Source organism: Ciconia boyciana, chromosome 2, assembly GCF_034638445.1.
Source record: "Ciconia boyciana chromosome 2, ASM3463844v1, whole genome shotgun sequence".
NCBI classification, from domain to species: domain Eukaryota; kingdom Metazoa; phylum Chordata; class Aves; order Ciconiiformes; family Ciconiidae; genus Ciconia; species Ciconia boyciana.
The window spans coordinates 150,490,936-150,518,779 of NC_132935.1; the positions used below are offsets into that span (position 1 = coordinate 150,490,936).

General features: G+C 41.2%; 1 protein-coding gene across 10 annotated transcripts in view; it reads right to left on the minus strand.

Moving 5' to 3' along the window:
• Window positions 1-27,844, minus strand: part of ABI1 (abl interactor 1) — an 82,450-nt gene that overhangs the window by 43,674 nt on the left and 10,932 nt on the right. For all 10 annotated transcript variants that reach the window (XM_072854501.1, XM_072854496.1, XM_072854500.1 and 7 more), the window contains exon 2: window positions 14,806-14,973. In XM_072854501.1, coding sequence (XP_072710602.1) covers window positions 14,806-14,973 — 168 coding nt within the window. The remainder of the gene's footprint in view (window positions 1-14,805; window positions 14,974-27,844) is intronic.

A 27,844-nucleotide genomic window follows, 5' to 3' on the forward strand; every position in this document is an offset into this window, starting at 1 on the left:
AAAGGAGAGTTAACAAAAATGCCCTCGCATGTTTCCTAAGACTGTGTTACTATTTTGGACTGAGTCATACAGACTTCTTGTAATTTGGGATATATTAAGTAAAAGCAGAAGACAGACAACCAAATCAAAAGCATGTATGACGTTTACCAGTTTAATAGGGTGGGGAGGAAGGGACAGGGCAGAGATGGAATTGCTAAGGCTGCTCTACTTCTCCATTGCCATTTTAATTTCCACACACAACTAAAACAGGAAGTTGCACATTGTTTCTGTAAATGGATTTCCCTTAGCCTCCTACTCTTGGCCACGACCGATATGAAATACTGCAATTCTATCTGCTGGGAACATCCGCATGGCCTCAACAGTCCTAGCAGCACTTACTCCGTACTGAGTCACAATGTTCCCCAGCCAAAACTTCTCCAGACTAAGGCTGGGCACTCTGGCAGAGGACCCTGGCCCAAGAAGAAACCATGCCACCAATCAACCCCTCCTCCAGGACCACTTCCCGGACTTGTACATGCATGCACCCAGCAGCGAGTTCTTGGCTCCATCCTGTGCAAGTGTACCTGAACACAAACACTGCAGCCTGATGGCAGGTTGAAAGGCAGTACAAGTCTTAAAGAGAAGTCTTGTGCATAGGCATAGAGAGGAGGACATCGCTATGTCCCTGCTGCTGAATGCATTATCCCGCTACCGTTACAGTAAATTCATTAGTCAGACTGATCATGTGTTCAGAAATTAGACATTTCCACTGTGCAGTTATTAGCATAATGATTAAACTTGATTGCAAATGCTCGGGGAGAAGAGTGTCAGCCATTGGGGATGACACACAGAAAGAAGTCTGTGGAAAGCAGCAGACAGAAGCCTGTAGTTCTCAAGATCTTGTCTCCAGGATAACTGAGCCCACAATTCGCGGTGGTCGGGAGGCAGAGAACAAAACACTGTCTGGCACAAGAGAATGGCAGGAAAAAAAAAGAGACTGGCCATCTCTTAATGTCGCTTTAGGCAAAAGTTAAGACATACACTACACAAATATTGACCAGTGAAGTGTTTAAAGCTAACTGAGGAAGGTACACTGGTGCCCTCGTAAGGGTGCTCCAAACACCGTGGTGGGTTACAAGCCTCTGAACTGCACCACAGCATTTCAACCACCCACAGGCTCAATAACAACCACCACAGGCTCATGTATGACTGGCCACTGACCTGTGCAATACTGGACAGCTAAACACACGCTGAAGAGTTACTGAACTTCTGCAAGAAACCTAACTGTGCGGGAAAGTGGCTGGTATCAATATACTGCTACAGTTACCTTAATCAGGGGCAGAGGTGTTGGTGAGGAGTAAAATATTTCCCTGAGAGATAAAGGGGTACATCAGGACACAATTTAATGGACTACAAAGAGACAGCTGGGCAAAATTCTGTGGCCTGCCTCCACCCCACTGCTTTGGTAAAGCCTGGCTTTCCTAAGTGAGGTCAATGTACTTTTTGGATTTAAGTTGTGTATATCCATTCAGCAATACAGACTGAGTTTACTCCCAGAAGTATATAGCTAATGTAAACAACAACTATGCATTTGTTTTAAGAACTACCATGATGAAGAAATCTAGGCAAATGGGCAGGAGGGGAAGTGTGCACAGGAAAAGTATCTTTGTTCAAATAAGATGTGCAGACTGCTCACAATCTGTTTTTCCAGGATGTTTGCTTAAGTCACGTAATTGTTTGCAGAACCTCTGCTTTCTAAAAATGCATTTGGAAAAATTCACACCGCATTTATTCTGTTTCTACTGATTGGATGATGCTTTTAAACATTATTGAACTAGATGACCTCTCATTATCCAATAATGACCAGTCAGCAGCATTCTCTCAATCTTATTTCCGGCAAACATTTCACATGGAAAAGAGCCTTTAAAAAGTTTTTCAAATAATTTCCAAAAGAATCAATGTGTTAGATACATTTATTTCAAGTAATTCAGCCAGCTCTATTAGAGAGCATCTCTGAAGAGTTTCTGCATTGACTGAAGGACTACACATTTAATGCAGCGCAGAGAAATACAGCTTCATAAAGATGTTGAGTTGAAAATAAGATGCAAGTAACTTGGAGTTGTGGTCCCATCAAGCTCCTTTACTCCCAGGTCTGGAGGTCTAGAAGTAAGAAGCAAACTAACTGGGACTTAAGCTTGATATTCTCTCTGCCAGCCATGAGGCACTGCAGGAAGAATGCTTAAAGCAGCAAAATCCCAAGTGATTGAAATTGAATTTCTCTCAGTGAGAGCTTACGGAAACCATCCCCCACTTCCTGAAGTTTCATTATTTGTTAATGTGCCACAGCCTGTACTAAGAAAAGGGAAAACCACATTATTTTAACCAAAATACCATGAACACCCCCCATAAGTTCTCTCCTCCGGTTTTAGCATCCAGATGCCAGAGTAGCACCAAACACTACTGCTACATCAGGGATGCTTCAAAACTGTAATATATGAAGGACAAGCACTTCTGTGGTCAGCTGTCATGCTACTGTCAAGACACTAACAGACAAGTCTACAGGTCACATGGATGAACACCATTCATATAGCACAGAAATAGAGATGCTTAATTATACATCAATTTAAGAGGAGACTAAAAGAGTGATACGTAAGTGGCAAGCAGACCATCCTCAGTGTGCAGAGAGGAACAAATAAAATAAAGGACGGTCTAGCTCCTATCAGCTTACAGGCTTATAACCTCTCAGTGCTGTCCCTTAACATAAGATTTAGGGTGTTTGAGGAAACTAAATCCAAACACAGCGGCACAGGTAAGAGATTAGATAGCTGAGAAAGTCTAATTTGTTTCAGGCTGTTTGACTGGACTTCTCTCTTTACCTTAATGACCGATAATTACATGAAGATAGCACATTTCTGGTATGACTTACAGGTTTCACCTCCCAAATGGATATTGTCCTCAGTTACTTCAGCGTCCCACTCATCACCGCAGCAAGCAAAAAGTGCCCTGAGTTGGAACACTGGAATAACATAATATTTCTACCATTCACCCACTCTCAAATGCCATGTTTCATCTGCCAAGACACACATGCAGATCAACTGCATAATTTCAAGCTAAGTTTATTTTTTAAAAAACATCCAGGTTTAACTAGTACTTGAATTTCTTCTAATTAAGAGGAATAAACAATTTGCTAGTCCACATGAGCTGGCATGTTATGAGCTTACCATACAGTACCTATCAGCTATCAGAGAGCAAAAATATGTACACTGCTCAAAAAACTTCAGTAACACCTTTTCCAGCCTAGTTTAGGCGGCAAGCTTTACGCACAGGACAACTCATCTCTTTTAGTCCTGTACTACATCTGGCCATTGCTGCATCTTGCCCAATACTTGACTCAACAACACACATAAGAAAATCCTATAAATGGACAAAGAAGGATCAGCTTCCCAAAGACGATGTTTATCCCCTGTCCAGTCAGATAAAGGTTGATTTGTGGTTTGAAGGCGTGTCCTGCAACGTTATACAGCCTAGTTTTGAACACAGTTCAAAAATATAATTTAAAAATAAGAAAAAACAACCCCATAAGACACTGAGTTCAAGAAAGCAGACTTTCCTACGATCAAATCAAGCCTTTTAGTCATTATTCAATATGTCCTTGTTCTTGTAGTTTCAAAAGATGGCCCAACTGACCTTTCCTGAAGCAATGATATGTTTTATTATTTCCATCATGACCCCTCTTAACTCTAAGGTCCCCATCCTACTTGTTCTCACTTTGTATAGAAGCCTGATAGCTTTTAATCACACCCCTGTTGCTCCTGGTTTTGACACATACAGGAATTTGAGATAGCATGACAAGATCAGGTTGACAAGACATTATTTTTCTCTTGCAAGCAAGGAACAGAGAAGCCAGACAGAAAAATAGCAAGCTGTGCTTCAATCCCCATGTGACACCACACTGAATTGTACTGATGGATCCATTGTAAATAACCATCCCAGGTTAACATGTGAGGGGAAAAAGCAAGTGCTTTTAGGCATGAACGGGTGAAGCTACAAAACCACTGCACATCAGCATTCATACAAGGGTACATTCAGGAAAGAGTCATAGCTATTTAGCAGATCCTCAAAGAGGAAGCAAACACAATACACGATCTGTGATTCTATGGTCATGTACTATTTACATTTTTGTGCCCCTAAGATATAATTAGGCACAATATTAGGCAAAGCTATTAAAAAATATAACTATTTGCTGGAACCAGGAATGAACATTAGAAAGGAAAATGACAGCTTTAGTCATCTATTTTTTGAAATTGAGGAAGAGGCAGACATACTTTTATGGTGGTTACTTCTACATGCACAGCCAGTGTTCCAAATAGGAATGACTGGAAAAGCGAATCACGGCTTCCACTAGTTGTCACTCAAACTGTGCTAGTCCAAAACACATTCCAATTTTTCTCAAAAAAGAAAAACCCTACATACAGTACAGCTTTTAAACAAATCTACAATTTTATTTCCATGACCATCACGATGCTCTTTCCATGATGGCACTAGCAGTAGGGTCAGTTAAGAATCAACAATATTCTCCAGTGGAATAAGTAGTTCTGAAAAAATAATATTTGTGGTAACTTATTTCTATTTAGAAGTTTAGCCATAAATTATATCAATTAATAAAATTTTACACACTTTTCCATTACAGTAATGGGAAGCTTTTCACTTTGTGCTCTGTGACTGCCGCAGTGATGCAGAGGTCATACTATCCCAGGTGATGTTGGGGAAGGGATACACACCGGGGCACAGCAGCCACATGACAAGTGTTCAGTAGGGGCACAGCAGCCACATGACAAATGTTCAACAAGATTAACAGAGTTGGAGAGATTTCCACATTTCATACGCACTTTTTCAAAGTTACAATAAGACAACAGAAGTTGTCCCAGCTTTAGAAGAGCAGCTAATAAGTCATTCATATACCTCCCATGAACTAATAAAAGAGTTTGTTCACTACATATACATAACCTGTAAGGGAACTTTTACAAGACATGCATAACAGATACCAATAGGTCCCAAAAGGCTGCTAGTAAAGAGAAGAAAGTCAAACCAGCAGCAGTTTGAAGGGTGGCAGGATGTTACTGCTGGCTTATAAAACACTCATGTGAATTATTACTTGGTTTTCCACCTGCAGATCAACATTAACTAAGCACTTAGATGCCCCCCAATAAAACCAGCCAGCAGAAAGCACTAAGCAACTCCCGTCTGAATGGCACAAGAATTCCAGCCTCAAGCACCCAGCAGCACATGTTCATGTGCTTGAGTTGCAGATTATGAAGAGGGGTAGCTTCAGTGATGCGGTACAACCAAGGCTCATCTGCTCCACAATAAGCTTCTTGTACTTGCTTTTCCCCTCCACTTCCCCAAAAATAGTTAGTCCAAGCATAACACTACTCAGCTACCATGAGAACCAACATCCCAAATAGCTGCTGCACTGGATGACGCAGATATGGTGACCAACTTAATGCTTTGGTAGCTGGTTACCCGCTGCAGTATTAGATGCAATGTTCTTATAACCATCACCTCATACACTGCATTTCCTTTTTGCTTTGCCCTTATGCCACTACACATTGACAGAGATAAGAAAACCCTAATTCAATGTAAAACAGGAGCTATTCACATGTGAATACTGCTGGTTTACTAAGACTTGAAATAGAATGAAAATTAATTTCAGGCAACAATCTAATCAGATGCATCTGAAGAAAAAAGGACTCCTTGAAAAGTCCAATATGTGACTTTACAGCAGGTTAATAACACATTTCATTTATGTGGTATATCTTCTAGATATGAGAGGTTTTCATTAAAAAAAAACAAAGATCACACAAACACCCTTGACTCCTTTGTTGCACAAAATTATCAAAAAGGCCTTTCAGAGTAATGTTCACAGTCCTGGGATTTTTGGCTTTGATTTCAGAAAACAAGAGGCTGCATCAAGCCTCTTAATTTAGTATTTAATGAGGTATCTAGAGCTTACAGCCAAATACCATTCAGCAGAAAGGAGGTTTTAATGGTCTAAAACACACTGAAAACTATGCATTCAGACTGCCCTTCTACCAGACTGTAGAATGGGAATCAGCATATGAAGGAATTCATTACAGTCAACGGCTATTAAAGTTAGCAACTTCCCCCATTCCCCAATAACATGTTCAAACCCTGTATTCACAAAAAAAAAAAAGTGGAATAAAGAATGACAAGAAACAAAAGTTTCTGTCTCAGTTTCTTCTTCTCCATCAAAGCAACTGCCCTTCCCCATCACAGAAAGGCTGGCAGTTATGGTTGCTCTCTCATAGGTGTACATAACTATCATGGGGGGTTTTTTGTTTGTTTTGATTTTTTTTTGTTGGTTTGTTTTTGATTTTGTGTTGGGGTTTTTTTACTGCATCAGCTGAACTGTACAGGAATTACAGACAGATCCTATGTGTATTTATTTGTGGTCATGAAGGGAATTTCTCAACAGAACAGCTGACAAGGCAACCCTTACACATTATACTACATTCTTAGCAATTTATGCATATCATATAGAAGCTGATATGCACAACGTTAACAACAATTTTCATAAGCAGACAGATAACCAGAGCAAGCACAGTACAACTTCTTGGAGCCTTGGCCTCTATCACAGAGAGTACAGGAAGAACAGGATGTGAAGCAAAGGCCACAGAGATAGCAGTCAGCACTTTATTAGGAGAGGGAACATCACCCAAGGCAAGGTTAATCTAAACAAAAGGTGCAAGTTTCTTCGCCATATTTAGAATATTTGTGTCTGCTGACAAGCAAGGGCAGTCCAAGACAACCAGAGAGAAGACATTATCTTTCTAATGTATACAACATTACATGATGCTCTAGTTCCTGCAGAAATACTTGGTCTCTTCACACTCTTTTGGACATGCAGAAAGGGAAGTTTGTCTAGAAATGGAGCTTACAAGGACTTGTAGACATGGAGTGGCAGTTTCTCCCCTGCCTTTGTAATTGTCTCCCCCCTCACCATTTAGTTCCTATAGCTTATGATGTGCCTTACAAGGATACAAAGTCAGCTTTTAGGATATATCCAGCTACTGCGGTGTAACACTGAGAAGAGTCACACCAGAGGGTAACCTGTTCCAGTGCTGCACCACACTCCAAAATAAAAAGGATTTTCCCAACTCTATGTACTAACCTGCTGAGCTTCAACTTGTGGCTAGCTGTTCAACATTACACTGTCACTACCAAGAGAAAGACTAACTGCAAAGATGTCAGAGCCAGACTTAAGTATTTGTAGGCTACCATTACGTCACTGCTTTGCTTCCTCTTTGACAGACTAAACAAGCACAACTCCTTCAACTTCTCCTTGTAGGCTCCATGTCCCTGACCATCTTAGCATGCATCTCTGCTAGACTATTTCCAGTTTCCCTAAATCACTCTTGAAGGTAGGGGTGACATAAAAAAAATGGCCACAGCACTCCAGGTGAAGCCTCATCACTGCAGAGCAGATGATAATCACTGCCCTTCATCTGCCAGCCACACTCTTCCCAACACAGCCCTGCCACACTGTTTCACTTATTCAGATGGCCTTGTGTTGTTGGCTCATGCTCAGCACAGCATCCACCAGCACACCAGCTCCTTTTCAGCAGGACAGCTACTCACACAGTCACCTCCCAGCACATACAAATGCATGGGGTTATTCCACCTCAGGGTAATGCCTTGCACCTTGCCCAGTTTCCCAAGGTTTTTGCTGGCTTAATCCTCAAGTTTCTCAAGGTTCCTCTGCACTGAAGCTCTGCCATTCAGCATATGAATCACCTTTCCTATTGTAGAGTTAGCCCCAGATTTGCTGAGGACATGCTTTATGTCCTGAATGGTCTCCAAAGAATATTCTGAACAGTGTGGGCTCCAGTATCGACCCTGCTTGTTAGCAGCCATCAACCATTTGCTAGTTCTGGCTAATTTTCTTTCCAGTTAACAGTCCTTTTGTCCAGCCCAAAGGTTTTTCATGTCAGAGAACAAGATCAGCTTTAAGCATCCTCTTCTTTTTAAAGAGGCAACTTCAGGGTAAAAGTACCTGGACAGCTGTCCTTTGGAAGCACAGTCATCACTAAGAGGATCCGGAGAAGTCTTTTGCTCCCATAAGTGTACTAAAGCACTTTACATAATTGCTTGCTCCTAGGCATGACCACCTCATTGATCAGCAGATGATTTGTCACATTTTCTACTTCTTGGCTTTCAAACATGAATTTCAACTGTGTTGTGATCATATACCACAATCCAAGAATGCAGTATCACATTAATCCAAAGGACAGACACACATGGTCTAAGAGAAAGCTCTTACCCACAAACTCAAACATAAAGGAGTCCCCACTGTACATGCACTGCCTTATGCCCCTTCAAACATCAGAGACCTGCTAAGCACCTAACAGCTCTTGTGCTTCCCTGGCAGCAAACACCAGTTATTGTGTTCTCAACTTGCTACTACTTAGGAGCTCACCCCTTCAAGCCCCAGAACATCTTCAGCAGAGCTTCTCTGAAACCTAATCCGCATCAGTCCTGACTGGTTGCTCACTCAATGGAAAAGACCTTACTATTTGGGGATGGGAGTGGTATGTATTTGTGATTCATCACAGGCTACAGCCATAAGTTTCAAAGTCCTACAAGAAAAGATAACATCTGTGTATTTCATTATTGCCCCTGACTTTGGCTAGACAACCATAGCATAGAAACAGAAGGCATTTGGCTTTCTGCTTGCATGCAGTATTTGAATTACACATGCAATGAATTAGACATGGATGGTGACACGCAAGATTCTTCTGAACTAATTCAGGGATTTTTTTTTTTTAGTTCTAAAAGCTTCTAACTTTTAATGGTGACAAGAGATGCACATGTATTTTTTTTTGGTGAGAGTTACACTTTCAGAACATTGTTTTGTAATAGTCCCTGTTTCACATTAGAGGAGAGCTTCAGATGCAGAAGAAAATCTTAACACTGAATGTTTAAGGGGTGCAGTGTTTCCTGGTGCAAATCATCATTTCTTAAAGAGGAGTCTATTGCTTGCTTCATGCTTCAAGAGGCATGAATTTAAATACTGAGCTATTTAAAAACTGTTTATGTCCAGGAAAAAAAAAGGAATAGTTGCTACACCCATACTGCAGCTGCTCTGACATAAATGTGAGTGCTGATCTGTTACATTTTTCAGTTTTGACACAGTAAACAAGGATGTCCCTGTCAACCTCTCTCTCCTCTGACAAAACTGGCTGTCCCATCTTCATTCTCTTGAAGTTTGTGCAAGTGAAGCAGCAAAAAAATGTATCTTAAAGTACATGTTTAAGTTAGCTCTTGTTTCCAAGAGGAGGCAGGGAAGAGAGGAAAACAACCAAGAAACAGTAAGTCAAAAGAGCAAAAGAACATAGGCCCAAATTTCTAGAAAAGCAGTTTTCCCTTGTCAAATACTCAGGCTATGAAGAGCTGAATTTTTAACTCCTCTACTAAAAGACATGGATTTTCAGAATGAAGGGAGGGAAACGAGAGGATTTTTTAATTTTATTTTTTAAAGAATTAACTCATTGGCTCAGGGACCCATGCAAGAATGGCACAAATGAACAACATGAGTTTAAACAGCAAACTAGAATTTCACTTAATACACATAGGAAATAAACGTAATGAAGCATAAACTGCATTCAGAGCACAAATATACAGTGTCTTTCTTAATTCATCATCAGGATACATGAAAAAATCCTGGGTTTATTTAGTTGCAGCACACCTTAAGAAACATCAGATAGTGAATGTTAAGGTCTTCATTCCTTCCCCACTTCAATGTCCAAGGTCATTCATGGTGTCTCCTGTTCCAGGCTGACCCTCAGCTTCTCCTTTCCCCTTTCACTGCCCAGTCCATGCATTCACTCATCTTCCCTAAAATTGCTACAAAAGAAAGTAATACCTACTGCAGACACCTTACACTTAATATGCTACAAAGAAAGCAAAACACCTGGCTATTGCTGTTCAATCTTCTTCAAGGAAAATTTCTTTTTGGTCACTGCATCTGAAGGCAATCTATACCATAGCAGAACTGCTGCTCTGCTGCTACCTAGCATTTGCAGATGGACAAGTCAGCAGTGATTGCTAGGAACCACATGGGGCTCAAGTCCTTCCTCCATTGCCTCTTTACAGTGTCCTATAGGGAAAGTTGAGATGGCACACCATAAAACAGTGCAGCACTCAGGCTGGCTCTGCTTTCACACCTTAGATCAAAACTAGTTCAACTCCCTAAGTATGGCCATTCTTAAGGCAAATAAAAACAAACTAAAGCACCAAATAGGAACTGACAGAAATATGCAATGTAACTGTGACTGCAACAGAAAGCTTGTAGTAGGGAGTCTAGAGGTATATACAGAATCATAGAATCATTTAGGTTGGAAAAGACCTTTAAGATCATCAAGTCCAACCATTAACCTAACACTGCCAAGTCCACCACTAAACCATGTCCCTCAGTGCTACATCTACATGTCTTTTACATACCTCCAGGGATGGTGACTCCACCACTTCCCTGGGCAGCCTGTTCCAATGCTTGACCACCCTTTCAGTGAATAAATTTTTCCTAATATCCAGTCTAAACCTCCCCTGGTGCAACTTGAGGCCATTTACTTTTGTCCTATTGCTTGTTACTTAGGAAAAGAGACTGACACCTCGCTACAACATCCTTTCCGGTAGTTGTAGAGAGCAATAAGGTCTCCCCTCAGCCTCCTTTTCTCCAGGCTAAACAACCCCAGTTCCCTCAGCCACTCCTCATCAGACTTGTGCTCCAGACCCTTCACCAGCTTCGTTGCCCTTCTTTGGACACGCTCCAGCACCTCAATGTCTCTCTTGTGGTGGGGGGTCCAAAACTGAACACAGTATTCAAGGTGCAGCCTCACCAGTGCCAAGTACAGGGGACAATCACTCCCCTAGTCCTGCTGGCCACACTATTTTTGATACAAGCCAGGATGCTATTGGCCTTCTTGGCCACCTGGGCACACTGCTGGCTCACATTCAGGCGGCTGTTGACCAACACCCCAAGGTTCTTTTCTGCCTGGCAGCTTTCCAGCCACTCTTCCCCAGGCCTGTAGCGTTGCATGGGGTTGTTGTGGCCCAAGGGCAGGACCCGGTGCTTAGCCTTGTTGAACCTCATACAGTTGGCCTTGGACCATCAATCCAGCCTGTCCAGATCCCTCTGTAGAGCCTTCCTACCCTCGAGCAGATCACCACTCCTGCACAACTTGGTGTCATCTGCAGACTTACTGAGGGTGCACTCGATCCCCTCATCCAGATCATTGATAAAGATATTAAACAGAACTGGCCCCAACACTGAGCCCTGGGGAACACCACTGGTGACTGGCCACCAACTGGATTTTAACTCCATTCACCACAACCCTTTGGGCCCGGCCATCCAGCCAGTTTTTTACCCAGCAAAGTGTACACCCATCCAGGCCATCAGCAGCCAGTTTCTCCAGGAGAATATTGTGGGAAACGGTGTCAAAGGCTTTACTAAGGTCTAAGTAGAAAACATCCACAGCCTTTCCCTCATCCACTAACAGGGTCACCTTGTCACAGAAGAAGATCAGGTTAGTCAAGCAGGACCTGCCTTTCATGAACCCATGCTGACTGGGCTTGATCCCTTGGTTATTCTCTACATGCCGTGTGATAGCACTCAAGATGATCTGCTCCATAACGTTCCCTGGCACTGAGGTCAGACTGACAGGCCTGTAGTTCCTTGGATCCTCCCTCCTGCCATTCTTGTAGATGGGCATTGCATTTGCTGACCTTAATGCCTTTAGTGAAGCCTTGACACTCACATTGGTCCGAAGTATAGACTTGCTATCTTTTTCGCCCAAATCTTGCTTAACAGGATGAGTAGGATCTCTTATATTGGAGGGGTTTGCAAACGTCTCCAGAACAGTGATTAAGTCTCTGCTCTGCCATATCAGAGCAGCTTGGAAAGGTCAAGTCAGCTTGGCAAAGCTCAGAGTCAATATCAAGGGTTTAAGCCAAAGAGCTGAGCTGTATGTGCACAGCTCTGTATATTGGGTGTAGTAAATAATTATGTGGCAGGTCACTCCAGACCCACACATTACAGCTGAAAGACAACTATGACTGCAGAAAATATAGATGCAGCTGGGCAGGCTTTTGCTCTGGCTGCTATGTGAAAGCCATTCCTGGAGCTGTTCACTGCCTCCGTGTGCTCAGAGCAGCGCTCCCTCACCACAGTGTGATTAGTCATGTGAAGCATCTCTGTTTGCTCTCAATGAGAAACCAAAGTTGAATTAATTTTTTCCTATAAAAGCAAGCAAACATTCCATTTGTAAAATTAAGTTCCAGTAACAAGAATATAACATACCACTCCATCACATAACTTTTCATGAGTGCTTTTTCCAGTGAAGAAGGTACGTAGCTAGGAAAAATATTGAGTGGCTAATAATAAAGTTTAGCTATCCAGCCATTTAGCCTAGAGTCATTCTGGAAAACATGCAGAGAGAACTGAAACACAGTAGGGGAACAGAAACTGCCTGCAGGTCAGAAGAGCCACAGGATTTTATTCCTCAGAAAGAAGAAAGGTATTTTACCCAGAAAAAATATCAAATTGTACCTTATTTCACAGACATTTGCTCTATGTTGCAAAATCCAGAATTGAGTAATTGACTGGCAATGCCTTGGATCTGTTTCTAGGCAATACTCCTTTCATGGAGAAGAATTCCATTTTGAGAATATGTTCATCCCTGCGCTTTAGTGGCATGAAGATATTCACAACTGATGCAAGCACAGGGAAGGACACTCTGGAGACATCGGAGAATTTAGAAACAGTCTATCAAAGCAACTGCACAGCAGATTTAAGATATGCAGTGGAAGCATTTGAGCAGAAACATTTCAAAGCAAATAGCTGAGCTGGTATGTGTGCATTATCTGTATCCAGTTTAATTCTACAAAATTAGTCTGCAGAGGTTCATTTATAAACAAGGATTAGTTTCAGGAAAGACCAACCAGGACAGAAACTACAAGCAAGTGACCTTGCTAAACACTCCTCAAAAGCTCTACAAAGCACTGATTGTTCACAGTCTTTAGCAAACAGTTCATGTACCAGGTGACTCAATAGCTTTCAGCATAGTGCCTTCAATTCAAGCAGCAAACAGTAGAGAGGGTTAACACCTTTTGTGCTAGTATCAAACATTTTGGCTTTTTCCATGATTAGTCATATCAGTGGGCCAACGAGAATTTAACAATAATTGCTTCATACACACTGCAGCTCTGAAACACGTAAGAAAAGATGTGCTCAGTATAAAAGGGCATCCAATGCTTGGGAAAGCCTGTAGGTTCAGTCCTTTATCCAGTCATTCCTTCAGAGGTAGTCATAAGCCTAGCATCAAGAAATCTCTGAATACTTCACAGAACAAGAAACTTATCTACAGCAATTGTACTTCCTCCTACTTTCTTGTTTCAGTGGCAGGTACTTTTTAAATATTTGATACAGATTTTAACACTGTGTAGTTCTTAGCCCATACTAACTTGACAAGCCTTTTTGAAAGGTTTGTTACTAGGAGGGCCTTTCCACATGCACTGGAATCTTCTCCCTGCTGACATGCTTTCAGTGAACCACTGTGCTGCCATTTAACAGAAAGATTTTTAGAAACCACAATCACTCTAAAAGAACAGTAAAGAGAAGTTAGCAGGCCCTATGGGGAGACAGACAGCAGAGGCCATGAGAAGCATTTTCTTTCAAGTATTTGGTCTAAGGTGTACTGCTAACAGGGTACTGGTTGACCAAAGGTTTTTAATTCACCAGCTGCACTGAAGAACATTTTAGGTTGAATCCTCTGAGGTTTGTTTATGAAGTGTCTCAGATTGGCATAGGACAAAGCCCAGCAAAGATCCAACTGAATTTCAATAAGAGCATATGTCAGAGTTGACACTGGGCTCTCAATAACTCACTCAAGCCCACTTCAGAACAGCAATGTAAGGGTGAAATAACTGAGTGGATCCTGTCCCTCCCTCCCTCTGCACTAGTATAGCACACACCTGATTATGCAATAAGCCACTTCCAGGTTAAACACAGCAGACATTTTTTGGCTGAGTTACCATACAATCCGACCAGTGCCAGATCAGGTACAAGGCAGGCAGCAGCAGCAACTCGCCCCCCTCAGCAGCAGCCAGCTAGAGTGAAGCTTCAGCCAAGGGAACACAGGCTGCCACTGACAGGGACAGGCCTGTTCTTTCTTGTCACCTATTCCCATGTCCTCCCTGCATCAACTCTAACAATACTGCAGTCACAGTACAAGTCAGGTCAGCTCACTCATCCACCTGCCTTGGCTTGGAAAGAGTTTGGCTTGAGCAGGTAGTGGCAGCATGTGAACCCCTCTCCCTCCTCACACAGCTCATGAAGTTACATCCTGCGAGGGTATGAAAACAAGTGAGATTACTGCATATGTTGCAACGTTAAATAAAATACCACCGCTCATACGGTACTTCTTTCTCAATTTCCTTCAGAAGCAGCATCCTTCTCTCTACCCCTCCCTCAGCTGCAGCTTCAGATCTTGACATCTTAATAATTAACTCCTGCTTTAAACCAAATATAATCCCAGTGCTTCTTCATAAAGGAACTGTTTTATTTCAGTCATGACCTCCCTCACAAAGTGGCTTTCATAAATATTAAAAGAAAAAAGGCTTACCGTTGTCTATCATGTTACTCAGAGAATTCAAAGAAGTCAACATAAACTATCCAGCTCAATAATATAAGAGACAAGATAATGCCTCTTCCAATGTTGTCAGTCCTCTATTAAAAAAAAAAAAGATTACCTGGGAGATATGGTTGATGGAGGACTCCATCCTCCGTAGCTGGGATGCTTGGATGTCCAGCAGTTGTAATACATTGTTGGCCAGTGCATTGATCTGATAAGCAACACTGGCTAGAGACTGAGTTGTGTAGGCTTTGGTCTCTTCTAATGCTTTCCTTTTATCTGGAGCCTGTAAAGCAGAAGAACAAGACGTTTGCTTAAGGCCAGGAAAAGGGTGGGGAAAAAGGACAGGAACAAAAAATACAACCTATATCTAGAAGAATCTGTAATCAGGAAGGTCTGACTGTGCAGTCAAAGTACTCGATCTGCATCTACATTTAAAAAATTCTCAATAATAAGGAGAAGATAAAGAATTGGAAAAATATTTAACCATAATAAAATTACATGCCAAGAAACAATTCATTCAGTAGAAAAACCAACACTATCATGATTTGTCGGAGTTGAGTTGCTAAAGCCTGTCCAAACCTTCATTTCCCAAAAAGCATCCAGTTCCCCGGGAACACTGAAATGCAGCTTTCGCCATCTCTCATGAGGTCACGCAGCCCAGGCCAACTAGAGACAGAAAAATATTTTCCCACAGCTGGGTGTCCCCTACTGCACATGCCACCTACAAAGCCAACTCTCCAGCTACACTGGCTACCACTCCCACAGTCCAGGAGAAGGGCGGGTGGAGCATCAGGATGGCATGCACAGAGGGCTCCTGCACGCAGGCATATTTGTGAAATTATCCCTCCTCACAGAAAAGCTTAATAAACTTTCCTTGACAGCTGAGAAAGTTCATCATTGACTGAGAAGACACATGTATTTTGAGGTGTCAGAAAGGAGTACAGCTTCCCCACAAAGGGAAAAAATATAAGGAAAGGAGCACTTTCCCACTGAAATCACACCTCGTTCAAGTAGTCCTCAACCTGTTCTGAGGCATTGCTCCCTAGTCAGAGCGCAGTTTACTGTCCAAGATCAGCAACTGCTTACATGACTTTAGTCGCACAGCCCAAGGCCCTTCTCACTGGCAGGATGGGAGGTACCAACACCACCTCCACCTGGAAAATACACATGCACCTCACTCTGAAGGTGCTCCCTGTATCACAGCTTGGGAGCTGGCAGTGGAGGCCATGTACTTCATCTGTTACCCAACTTGCAGACTGCAGCTGTCCAGAATTCTCTTTTCTTCCCTTTACAGGAAAGGTGCACTGCATAAGGAAAGATTTGCAGTACACGATGACTCAGTGCTAGCATGGTTTCTTCCTCATTTTATTGATTTGTGGAATTGTCAGCTGGTCTCAACAACCAAAAGGAAAGGTTCACAGTAACAGACAGAAGTCTAGTTGGAAGGGACTATTTTTATTGTTGATTTCTTTGAAGAACACTCAACACACGTTGTATGCAACAGTTACAATATTAAGCACAAACTCAGGAAACAAAGAAATTCCGTTTGCATTCAACTGAACCTTGTGTTTTCCAGTTTCTATGCACTCATGCATTCTTAAATCCTGTCTCTTATTTCTTCACGTCGATATTTTAGTTTAACATTCACAAGTGTTAAATCTGCCCGAGTTAAAGTATGAAAGGACGTAACAGCTAATAAAGAATACTTCTTGTCTCTCTTGCTTTAAGGAGAAAACCAGAAGGTAAGCCATTCATATACATTATAAAGTTGCAGCATGACCTAAATACTGCAACACAAGCTATGCTAGGCTACCTTTTAATTAAAGATATTTTAAACAAGGGTGAATTCCCCCCCAATCCAGGAAATTTGTTCATATTCATGATTAACATTCCTAGCACTGTTTTGACACTTATTAGAACACTTGGTTAATGCCATCCTTCAAACTGATTCACATACAGATGCCTTCTACAATGTGAAGCAGCAAGAACAGTTTAATGCAATCTGTTGCCAAAAGGTAAAACAGCTGTTTCATGTACTAAGGCCACACTATGCAAAACTCCATTTTTTAGTATTTCCAAATGCAAACAAAGCTGCCTTTCACCTAAAAAGAATATTGACATGTCTAGCTGTCAGAAAACATTAGTAAGAGTTATTTTGCTTCTTTAGAAAACCAGCTTTGGTGGTGAAGGATCTGTAAAACAACTACAAAAGGTTCGAGAAGCAAGTTTCCCAAAGCACCCTGACTTTCCAAAGAGGTACTTTAAACTTCAAACCATCACTAGCAGTGACTTTAAAAACACTGTCCTACTGAGCTGGAGCCTAAGGAAAACAACTGATGATTTATACCTGAATTTCTACCACTCTGGACAACGGTGAAAATGCAAGTAACAGCTTCAGTAATATCTGAAATAAAAGGTTTACTGAACTAGACACAGCCAATAAGGCAGCAGTCAACACGATTCTAACTTTATATAAACTCAGGTATAAATTTGTAGCCTTTACTCAAGCAGTTTCCTTATTACCAAGTTTGAACTAAATAATGTTAGGCTGAACACTAACAGGTTACAAAGCCACAGCACTCAATTACTGAGTGTTGTCAAATGAGAAAACTTCAGTGTACAAAAAGTTTTTCTTCTCTAATGATTTGTTGATCAAATGCCTTGCCCTCATTTGCTTAAGTACCTAACATTTTAGTTATTTGCTCAAATGACTAGTTTGGCAGCAGGATTAGATGAACATAGTTGTGATGTGGAACGTATTTCATGTCCTAGCAGAATTAGGTTAGAAACATTTTCAAGCTTTGCAGATAATTCAGGCAATTTCAGTTTGCAGTTTAACAGTTTAGATTAGAACTAACGACATATAGTCTTTTGCATTTTTTAATTAGAACTGCTGGCATCCACAAGATATAAGCTAAAAGTTTCACAGCCAGCAAAAGGAGGAGAGGAGAGGGAGAAGCCAAGAGCTATGTAGCAGCAACAGGAGGAAGAGCCAGGATTTCCAGTGTTCTTCAACTGTTACTTTCATCTCCCTCTAAGAAAAAACTAAAAGCAGTATAGAAGATAATGCACATGTTTACATGCCTTCAGATACTTTAGTATAATACATGAGCACCAGTTAACTATTCAAATTTAAAGACAACACAATACAAAGGCTGTCAACTGACTTGTTTTCCTAATAGTTCAGAATTACTTCATGATCTCACATTAAAAGCTTCAAAGGTACTGTTGTATCTCCAATAGTCCTTGATATAAATGGAAGTTTGAATGTCCTTTAGTAGCAAAGTTAATATTCTTTAAATCCAGAACATCACAGCTTTTGAAGCTTCCCTTTTAAAGTAAGCTTCCACCTGTATGCCCCATTGACCCTTAACAGTCATGTTACTATGGCAAAATTGCAGTTTGAAATTGCTTTCACATAACTAGGTTTAATCCTAAAAAAAGAAAACCTCTCCTATAATCCAAGTGGATACATAAAGAGACAGTTAAATTTGCATGGCATTCTACACTGCATATCATGTATTTTTGTCAAATGCAAACTTGTATCACAAAGCTTCCTTAAAAAGTTTACATAATTACTATAGTCAAGTCAAAACTGATTCTGCACCCAAGAAATTGCCACAGTAAAAAGAGAGTAGGAGCTTATTTATTGATTCTCCAGTTCAGTGACACATCAAGGTCAAATGATGAGGAACCTGTCCATCACTCAGCAGCTGATCTTTACAAGTCGCATAGTCAGTCAATTTTTTCTTCCCCTCTCCAAACTGCCACCCACATTGGCACATCCCCACGACAGTGTCTGTGCAGCATTCAAACCATCTGCCCTCCCAGCTTTCTCTCTCTCAGATAGTTTCCACCACCTTCTAGTTCACACAGCACGTAACTAGATGTACAAGCTTCCTCCAGAAATCACATCAGCTCACACTGCAAAGCATCTTTGGAAGCCAAACTTTCTGTTGCAAGCACGTCAGCCCATACCCTCATTACCTGTTCTCCAACCTGTTTTCTCTTTCTACTTCAGTTCCATTCACTGTGCTTGAAACTCCCTGTAAGATAAGTGCCCCACCAGAACTGGCTTCATTTGACAAAGGTCAGAAATCAGCTCATCAGAAGATCACACCAAGACTGGCTGCCCTAGCAGAAACAAATTAATTTGCCTCCTCAGTATGTGGCATGTGTTGCTCCACATTTTTCATCTTCAGCTGTTGGAATATGTGCAAACTCAAACACAGAAAAATCCATCCAGGACAAAATACTAACAGAGCACTGTCCTAAGGCAGCCCAATAATCGCCAAGCTAAACAGAGCTGTTAATTACTCAGTGCCCAATACCTGTTCAGATGCTTGGCATTCTGTTCAAGGGCTTGATCACTCCCAGCAATCAAGCTACAGGAACAGCTTTCTACTCAGTTTTATATGCCTTCGCTGTTATTGCTCATGCACATTTAATTAATTCAACAGTGCAGTACATTTGTGTTTGCTTCACAAGTAAACACAGATAATTGTTTAGTTTTACATCTTGATTGTCTCTTTTTAAAAGACTTCCACCTTTCATTAATTGATTAAAGAGAAAATTAGGATTACTACAATCAGTTGCCACATGGATTTAGCAATCTCTATCATGTATCAGCATTCACAGAATGCAACTATGCCAAAGTCATCAATACACCCACTTCTATTCTCTTGTGGTCATGTTGTTATTTATCTATCTTTGAAATTTACAGAATGTGTACTTCCCGATAAGACAGGTACAGCTGAGGTTTCAAAGTTCTGGTTCCTTCACTAAGGTCTTGTCAGTTTAGCTCAGAGATCTGGTCCCAACAAACTCAGGAATGAAATTTTACTAAAAAACCAGAACAACTAAAAACACCAAACAAAAAACACCCAGCCAAAACTTTTAGCTTAAGTAAGCTACAACCTACAGCACTTCATTTTTCAAGTCAATTGGAAATACTTTTATAGAATGGTGAAGATGTACATCCAGGCAGTGGCTTGGAGACTCCTAGATATCTAGTACTTAACCTCCCTGAACTAGCTGGGGATGCTCTAAGGCGGAAGGAATGTATTTCTGAAAAGTGGCTTCCCCACTCGGAAAACAGGAGCACTCAAACCTCCCTAATGCAAGAGCTTGTAACATTATGTGGAACTTCTGGATGCGTTTATGAGTTTGAAGTTGCTTCACTGATCTGGTAAGGCTTTTAATAACTCAAAGCTGGTCTTAAGGGTTTATTTATTACTTCTGACTGCTAATGGCAAAAGGCTTGGGCGCTTCTAAACTATTCACAATGTATGTTCAGCTTAGACCAAGTATTCCACATCCAAGCTGCAGTAACATGTTTCAAAGGTTTAAATATGCCATACACACTAGATAACATTTACCTACTGAGCCAAAAGTCTAATTTACATTGAATATCAAGAACCATAAATCCAGAGATCACTGTAAATAACTGAGAAGCTACATACTGAAATAAGTTAGACTGCTTTGTAAACACACTGCACCATGGTAGACTTTTTGACTGTTACTGGTAGTTATTACATCAGAATATCAGTTATAAATGAGAGAAGGAAGTCAAACTGGCAAGTTACAGCAGCAAGTGCCACAAGTTTCTATATTCTGAAGAACTTTCAGGAGCCAACTACCTACCTGGAAGCCATCCAAGAAGATCTAAACAGACCGTGGTTATTACTAGCAGGTGCTCAGCAGGGAGCATTCAGGGTTTCTCTCATCACAGATACAGCCTTAAGAGATATATATGATTCCAGAGTGGCAGGGGAAACTAAGGCTTCATAATTTACAAATAGGGGTTGCTCACACTATGTATGCCATCCATGTAAGGACAGAGTATGAATCAGATGTGTCAGCTGTCTCCTGGAACAGGCTTACTGCGCTTACGCCATACAGCAATCTCGTTGAAGAAATTATCTCTGCAATGCATTAAACTAGCATTTACTTCAATGGGATGATGCACTGAGTATTTCCCCAATATCCACAGAGCTATACTAGGCCTGGTATTTACCTGCCTACAAGTTACAAACTGTTCCTCACTGATCAGCACCTCAGTTCCCCCACCAGAAAGTGAAGTAAGCCACGAGGAGAGTTAGTTCAGAAGTTTAAGCTCAACCTTTGCCCAACATACTAGCACAAGAGACATCCTCCCATAGCACCACAGATAAGACTTCAGAGCATCACCAGTACTCTTTATCTACTGTCTGTCTTCAACATAATCAGTCCCAGATGAGCCACCATCAGTATTCTTGTTACTGGAACCACCTGCTTTGCCATTCATGTTACTACCATCAGTAAACACAATTGTGGGGAAATTTAAAAAGAAAGCATTTACATGGGGACAAGGAACAGGAAGGGACTTAGTACAAGCACAGCCTGATAGAACAACAGGGCAAACCCAGCTTCCATTCAAAGGGAAACTAAAGCCAGAAACCCACACGTTCCAGAGCACAGGCAAATCTCAACTAAAATTCTGCATCACAAAGATCAGTACTACAGTATGTGCAGTAGAAAAATGTTCAAGTGTTTTACTGAAGTGATTTACCATAACTTGTCATTTTGTTGTACTTTTCTACCATTCCTGAATTTGTGTGGGAGGTTGAAAGCTCAAGATTTTAATTACCCAACAGCTCACAAGCTATTAATAGCAACATATTGCAGTCACTGAACATGTCCACCTCCTGTCCAAGGCCTTCTCTCCAGGGGACTAGCAGTCAATCCTTCACTGACAGTGAAAAGAAGAAATAGAACAGACTATGCAACACACCTCTCTCTACACATAGTGAGAAGTGGTGTCAAATAGAAGTATCAAAGCTCTCAACCACTTAAATAGCTGGTTGTTCCAGGAGTATGAAGGAATTTAAAGACAGAGGAGGCACAGAAGGGTCCCTAACCATTCAGAACAGTTCAAAAACCAAAGATCCCTCTCACCACAGTAACCCCAAAATTAAAACCAGGATGATTGAAATTCTTTCAAGTCCATTCAGTAAACAGTAATTCTTCCCATGTACTGAGGCAGAAATCCTCAATAAACACAGCCAGGCCTAGCATCTACAATTCAACTCAATTGAACTTCCTTCCAGCATCCACAACAAAAAGGCCTATTGGTATGAAATAATACCATGTCTGTTGAGTTTCTCCAAGATAAGATGCAGTAACTTAGCTATACCAAACGCAGAGGAACTGGTAGAACTTGAAATCTCTTCTCCCCAGGTAAAGACCTTGCATAATAAAGCTGGCATTCATTCAAGGCACCAGACGATAAGGTGATCACCGTCACAGCAACAACCACGCCACAGCCCACAAGCAAGATTTCAGTCTGTTTCTTTTTAGAAACACTATCCTGACAAAAATGATTGACTAGTCAGCTATTCCATCTCAAGGATCAAGACACATACCAAATTATTGTAGTTTAACAAACACGTAGGACAGTGTAACAAGCAGTGCCTATAATTCACAAGCTCTGTTTCAGACAGACCCTTCCCCCAAATCCTGTACATGCTAGACAATCAGCTAGAAGCAAATCCTTCATTTCCATCAATAATATTCCCCTGACCAGTCCTGAATAGCCTTGATAGCAAATTAGCATTTCTATGGGCCGAGACCAATTTAGCCAATCTGCCTGTGTCCTCACAGATTTTCTTTTACTTGAAAGTTGCTTTCATTCTGTTGATTAACTGTAAAAAGAAGAGTCTCAATTTTTCTAATCATTATCTCTTTTGGGGAAGGTAGAGGGAGAAAGTTTTCTTCATTAAGAGAAGTTCATTCCAAAGGAGAGTTTAAGGGACATGCCTATATTACATATACACACACACCCCCCCCACAGCGGTAAAAGTGTATGAGTCTTGATAACAAAAAATGCAAGATGAATATGTATATTGATGTTTCTAAAAAAAAAAAAAAAGACAAGCATTTAACTTTCTCAGATACATGGATACAGGTTATCATCAGATCCCAGCCCATTCTGACCTGTGAGTACATGGCAGAGAACCATGTCTTTGAGATTAAGCTTCCAATACCTTACCCCCATATGTGTTTTTTACTTAAACTAAGAGCATTCACACCACTCTGATGCACACTTTAATGAGTCTGTAAAGGAGGGCAGAAGTACCCTACAAAACAACTTTTTTTCCTAAAGAGTAAATAACTTAAAACCCCAAATTTAGGAATTCCATTTTAATCCAGACTGCAAACATCATAGCAAGAAACGAATCTATCCAATGGGAGAGCGATTTACAAAGCAATGCCAACTCTGACAGATGGAGCCTGGGAAGATATGTGCCAGCTGCTCTGTTAGCTGCATTTTCTGCCCAATGCAGCAGTGTTCATATTGGCTCTACATTAAACCACTCCCCTTATTAAAAGACAAAAAATATGTATATAAATATTGTTGAAAGCACAATTTTCAACTCTCCTGCCAAATCCAATAGAGGAGATGTCATAGCAAACATATATGTTGGCACAACACATTGCTAATGTCAGTTGTTATAGTTTGTGTATACAACCAAAAATGAAAGAAGTAGACATGCTCATGTGTCATTTTCACACAACTGAATTGTGTGACTTGTACACTGAATTAGCAAGACTTCAAGATTGCTATGCGGCAAGCTTAAGAAATTTGGTCTGAGTCTTTAAATCATGTTAAACACAGAAAATGACAACACAAGCTCCAGGACAGAAACATCTTCCATTCCTGTAAAGCACTACACAGTATTAGCATGTACAGTTGCTTCAAAATTATGCTTTTAACTTCCTGGCAGTGCCTATGATTTGTCTTATGACATCAAACACAAATTTCTTCAGAGCAGACACAAAGCAGGCTCTGACATCAGAGACATCAGTCAGAGCCCCAAATACAGACTAATGCCATCCTCGGACTGTCAGCCAGGAAAATAAACCCTTGGCACTTCCACAGGAGTCTTCCTTCTTCAACACTAAGAAAGCTACCCAAGGCTTTGGAGAGTATGATTATTTCAGCATGCTAGACAGCAGATAATAGGGAATTAGAGAACTTATGTTCCATTTGTTTCCTTATATACTGTCTCTCAAATATTGATCTTTTGTTTTCTGTTTGTAATGGGGCTTGAAATTAAAATGGCTTTCTGTTTACTTTCTTAAGTGCCAGCACCCACCCACAAATTTTAGCTCATCTAGCAAAGACATGCTCACTGATAAGCAAGAGACTTATTTTTCACTTTTTTTTGTGGGAATAGGAAGGAGACACTTTAGCATTTATTAGTTACCTTAATATCCTCTTTGTAATATAGTAGCAGCAACACAGAACCTAACTGGAGTGAAAAATCAGAACTGGGTAGATTTTCACGCCATGCAAGCCTTTGAATTGAGACAGCTCGGAGTACCTGTTTTGGGGCAAAGCTCTTCAGTCCTCCCTACCCTCTAGGCAGGCCTGGAATCATACCAGACAGCATTGAGCAAGCAAGGTTAAGACAAGATTTAGCATAAAGGGTCAAATTACAGTGTCACCTCAGCATGTCCTGGTATCACAGATTATATGTCAACAGTGCTCTGAACCCATGCAACAGGGTAACCTCAACTGCTGTTTGCATGACGGCTTCATACGGAACGTCAGCATCTGCAAAAGGGTTGGTCCAAAAGCAAGCAGGCTCAAAGCTACGCTCTGCACTGCAACAGGTTTCTCCACATGGAGATGTCAGAGATGTCGCAGGACAGCACAGCAGGGAGGGAAGTGGGGAACGAGAGTGTGGAAAGTCATTAGTAGGCCTGTCCAGCTCCAGGAAGAATCTCAAGGCACTAAAATGTAGAGCCAAGAGTCACACAGGCCTTCTGACATCCAGCAAATGTCTGGACTGCAAGTGTTCCTAATTCAGGAAGAGTGCTCATGTTTAAGAAAGTCACTTTCAACACACAGCCACTGCCCCGATTTTACAGTTCAGGCAGTTCCCAAACATCACAGTATTTTTAAAACAAAGAAGAAAACAATGGCCACTACAGGGTCAAATTCTCTTCTCATACTTTGTAGCACTACACTGCTGACTAGTGTCTTGAAGATCAATATACTCACTCCAGCAGGAAATCATCCAAGGGCTTGCACGTATCTCACAACACTGGCGCAACGTGCTTAGACCAGAAACCAGAGGATCCCTAGTTTTGCAATAGCTTGCTTCCCAGTACAGGGCATCCTCTCACATAGCACACAGGCTATACAGTGGTCTCATGGTCATAAAGTAATGGACTGCAATACAAGGACTGATTGTTTTTACAAGAACTTGCATGTAAGTGGAGAAAATCAACCCAGTTTCTGTTTCTATCTGATCATATAAACAGCTGCTAATATTGCTTTGACTTTTACATACTCCTGGACTTGACTGTACAATTTTTATCTAATAGTGGTTGTAAGCACACTACATCCAGTTTCTTTTTGAAGAATTACTTTTTATTATGTTAAAATTTGAGCCTATGGTTAGCAACAACATTCTAAAACCTTACATACATAAGCTCATTTGAATACTCCATTTCAATTGCAGCAAGTCGGAATTTAGCTCCTCAAAAAACCAAACACACACAACAGAACAAAACAGATGGCTCAGGAGAATGGAGAAGAGAAGGAGAGGGAGAGAGGAATGGCAAGTCAATAGTATACCATTGTTTCTTTACCAAAAAAACCCATGAACATGACAGTAGGTAACAAAGTAAATAAATATGGTAATCTCCACATCCAGCAACAGATAAAACTTAACTTACAGAAACCAACAGAAGAGAGAAAGCAAGTTCTTCAATAGGAAACTGAGTGTCAAATTCAGGAGTGAGGGGATTGTTTTGTTTTTTTTAAACAAAGTCCTTGGAGACACAGTTGCTGCAGTGTTAGTTAGCACAGCAGTAGTTCAAGTGAGTAACTTTTCCTAGAAATACAGCTGCAAAGCCTCTGGCAGACACAATTACAGCAAAGTTTTCTAATCCATGTTGAAGTTCCACTGGTGTTTTGACACTGCTCCTTCACATTATTTTAAAGACTTCACGTACAATGTAGAGGAGGGCAGCTTTAGACAGATGCAGGAGGTGCAGAGTCATACAGATGACAGCAGCGCTTGCACTTTCACAAAACCGGATACATGAGAATAGTCACATCCACATCACTCCCTGTCCCCCGCCTCCAGCAGTAACACAACCCCTGAACTATTCTATTTCAGCAGTTGTGGTAGGGCCACCAGGACACCTTGCTACTACCTTGTCTGTAATCAGCTTGACAGATGAGTGGCCTTATTACAGCCACAGAGGAGCTGTGTTCAGAGAAACAGTCCTTTCACAACAGGAACACATCAGCCGCAGTTGCGTATCCACCCATACCCACACACTGCCATCTATCTACACATCTGCACGCCCCAGAGGAGGCTGAGCACCTGCCCCCATCTAGTTAAAACACAGAGGAGGCCAAGGGAGGACAAGCGCAACCATGCAGCAGCATGTGGGACAGTATCTGGCATATCCAACTGCTTCAAACCTTGGGATGGCTTTTCTACCCTCCAAGAGAGGCAGAAGTAGTAGACCAAGCAAATTATATGCCAATTAAGTCTGCTGGCAAGGCTTTGCTACCAGAGATAAGATTCCTACTGTGATGTGAGCAGATGCAAGCAAGGACTGGAACAATTACATTTCATAAGCTCTGTTTGAAACTCTTTAAAACAGCAAGAAGTAGCTGTGTCAGTAGCAAAAAGAAGTTATACCCTAAAAACATGCTCTCAATTCTACCAAAGAATATACAGTATTTACATGTAAATAAAATCCTGCCTGAATAGGGAGATGGAAAAGGAAATACTTTTTATAAAAAAACAGCCTGAACACTGAAGATATGTCCAAAGCAAAACTGGAGACTGGTCTTTTTACCACCTCCTCTCCTAACCAGCTCTTACAAGAGGAACCACTTTTCAGCTTTCTACCTTGTCGTTTTTTTAAAAGACATTGGACAGAAAAAAACCCCCAAAAGACTTTTCTGTTCAACAACAACAGAAATTCATTTTCCTAGACACAAAAAGAGAATTTTCTTATCATCATGAATGGCCACATTTTTGCACCCACTATACTTAATGATGATGCATTTTTCTTAACTTTTGCAGTGGTTAGTTTGCATTTAGTCATTTTCTGAGGAGGCAAGAAGCTTAAATGAGTATCTTTTGCTCATTATTTATGTTCTCTATTTGCATAACTCCTTCACAACTGCTCCATTAAACACCTCTTCCCCTCCAAGGCCAATTTTAAAAAGCCTCCTGCTTTATGAGACTGACAAGCATGACTCACAGTATTCCCCACATTCATTCCCCCAGGCCTCGTGGGATGTTATACACACAGTAAGTACCTGCTTCAGTTCATACTCCCCCGCTCCCAGTGCTGCTGCAGTAACGCCTTACAGCAATCTGGGAAAAAAGTAAAGCTACCTCTCTGGCTGTCTGCTGCAGGTAGAAAGCAAATAGTAACAGTATGTACTTTTAATGTTGTCCTTCTACCACGTCACAGTTAGCAAGAGAGAGTGGCTGAAGAGAGGCACACAATGAGGAGGGTTACACACTCTCCCCCATTCCTCCTGTGCTTTTACTCCTACCAGAAACTTAAGAGTTGCTCAAGACCCTCAACTTGCTTTTCAATCATCCTTCAAACCATTCCCATTTTCTGTCAGCAAGGAAGAAAGTTATTCAACATAGATTATTTTTTATCAACTCTTAAGCCCTTTCCATGCCCGAGGAACATGCTCAAATCCCCCATGCATCCCACATTCAGGACCAAAACCAGCAACTTTTCCCCCCTCAGCAGAGGGGCAGCAGCCCACAGGTGCAGTATCCCTGCGTACTTGGCTCCTATCCCCAGTAAACGAGCCTCTCTCATAATTACAACAAATACCTCCTTTGGTCTCTGAGCAGTCAACATTCACTGCAGAGTGCTGACAGGAGCTGATTTTACAGTTCTTGTTCATGAATAGCAGGTTTCCAAAGAGGGAACATGTGCTAGAAAGCTCTCCGTTGACTGTTATCCTTCTCCATTGTTTTAAAGGACAGACTGCTAAAGAGGAATGAAATACACATCTAGAAATGACACAGCCACTTCTCAAATCATACAAGGCTTCTTACAAAGCAAGCAGCATTGTATGAGGCCAAGCTTCAATTACATCTATGGCGACG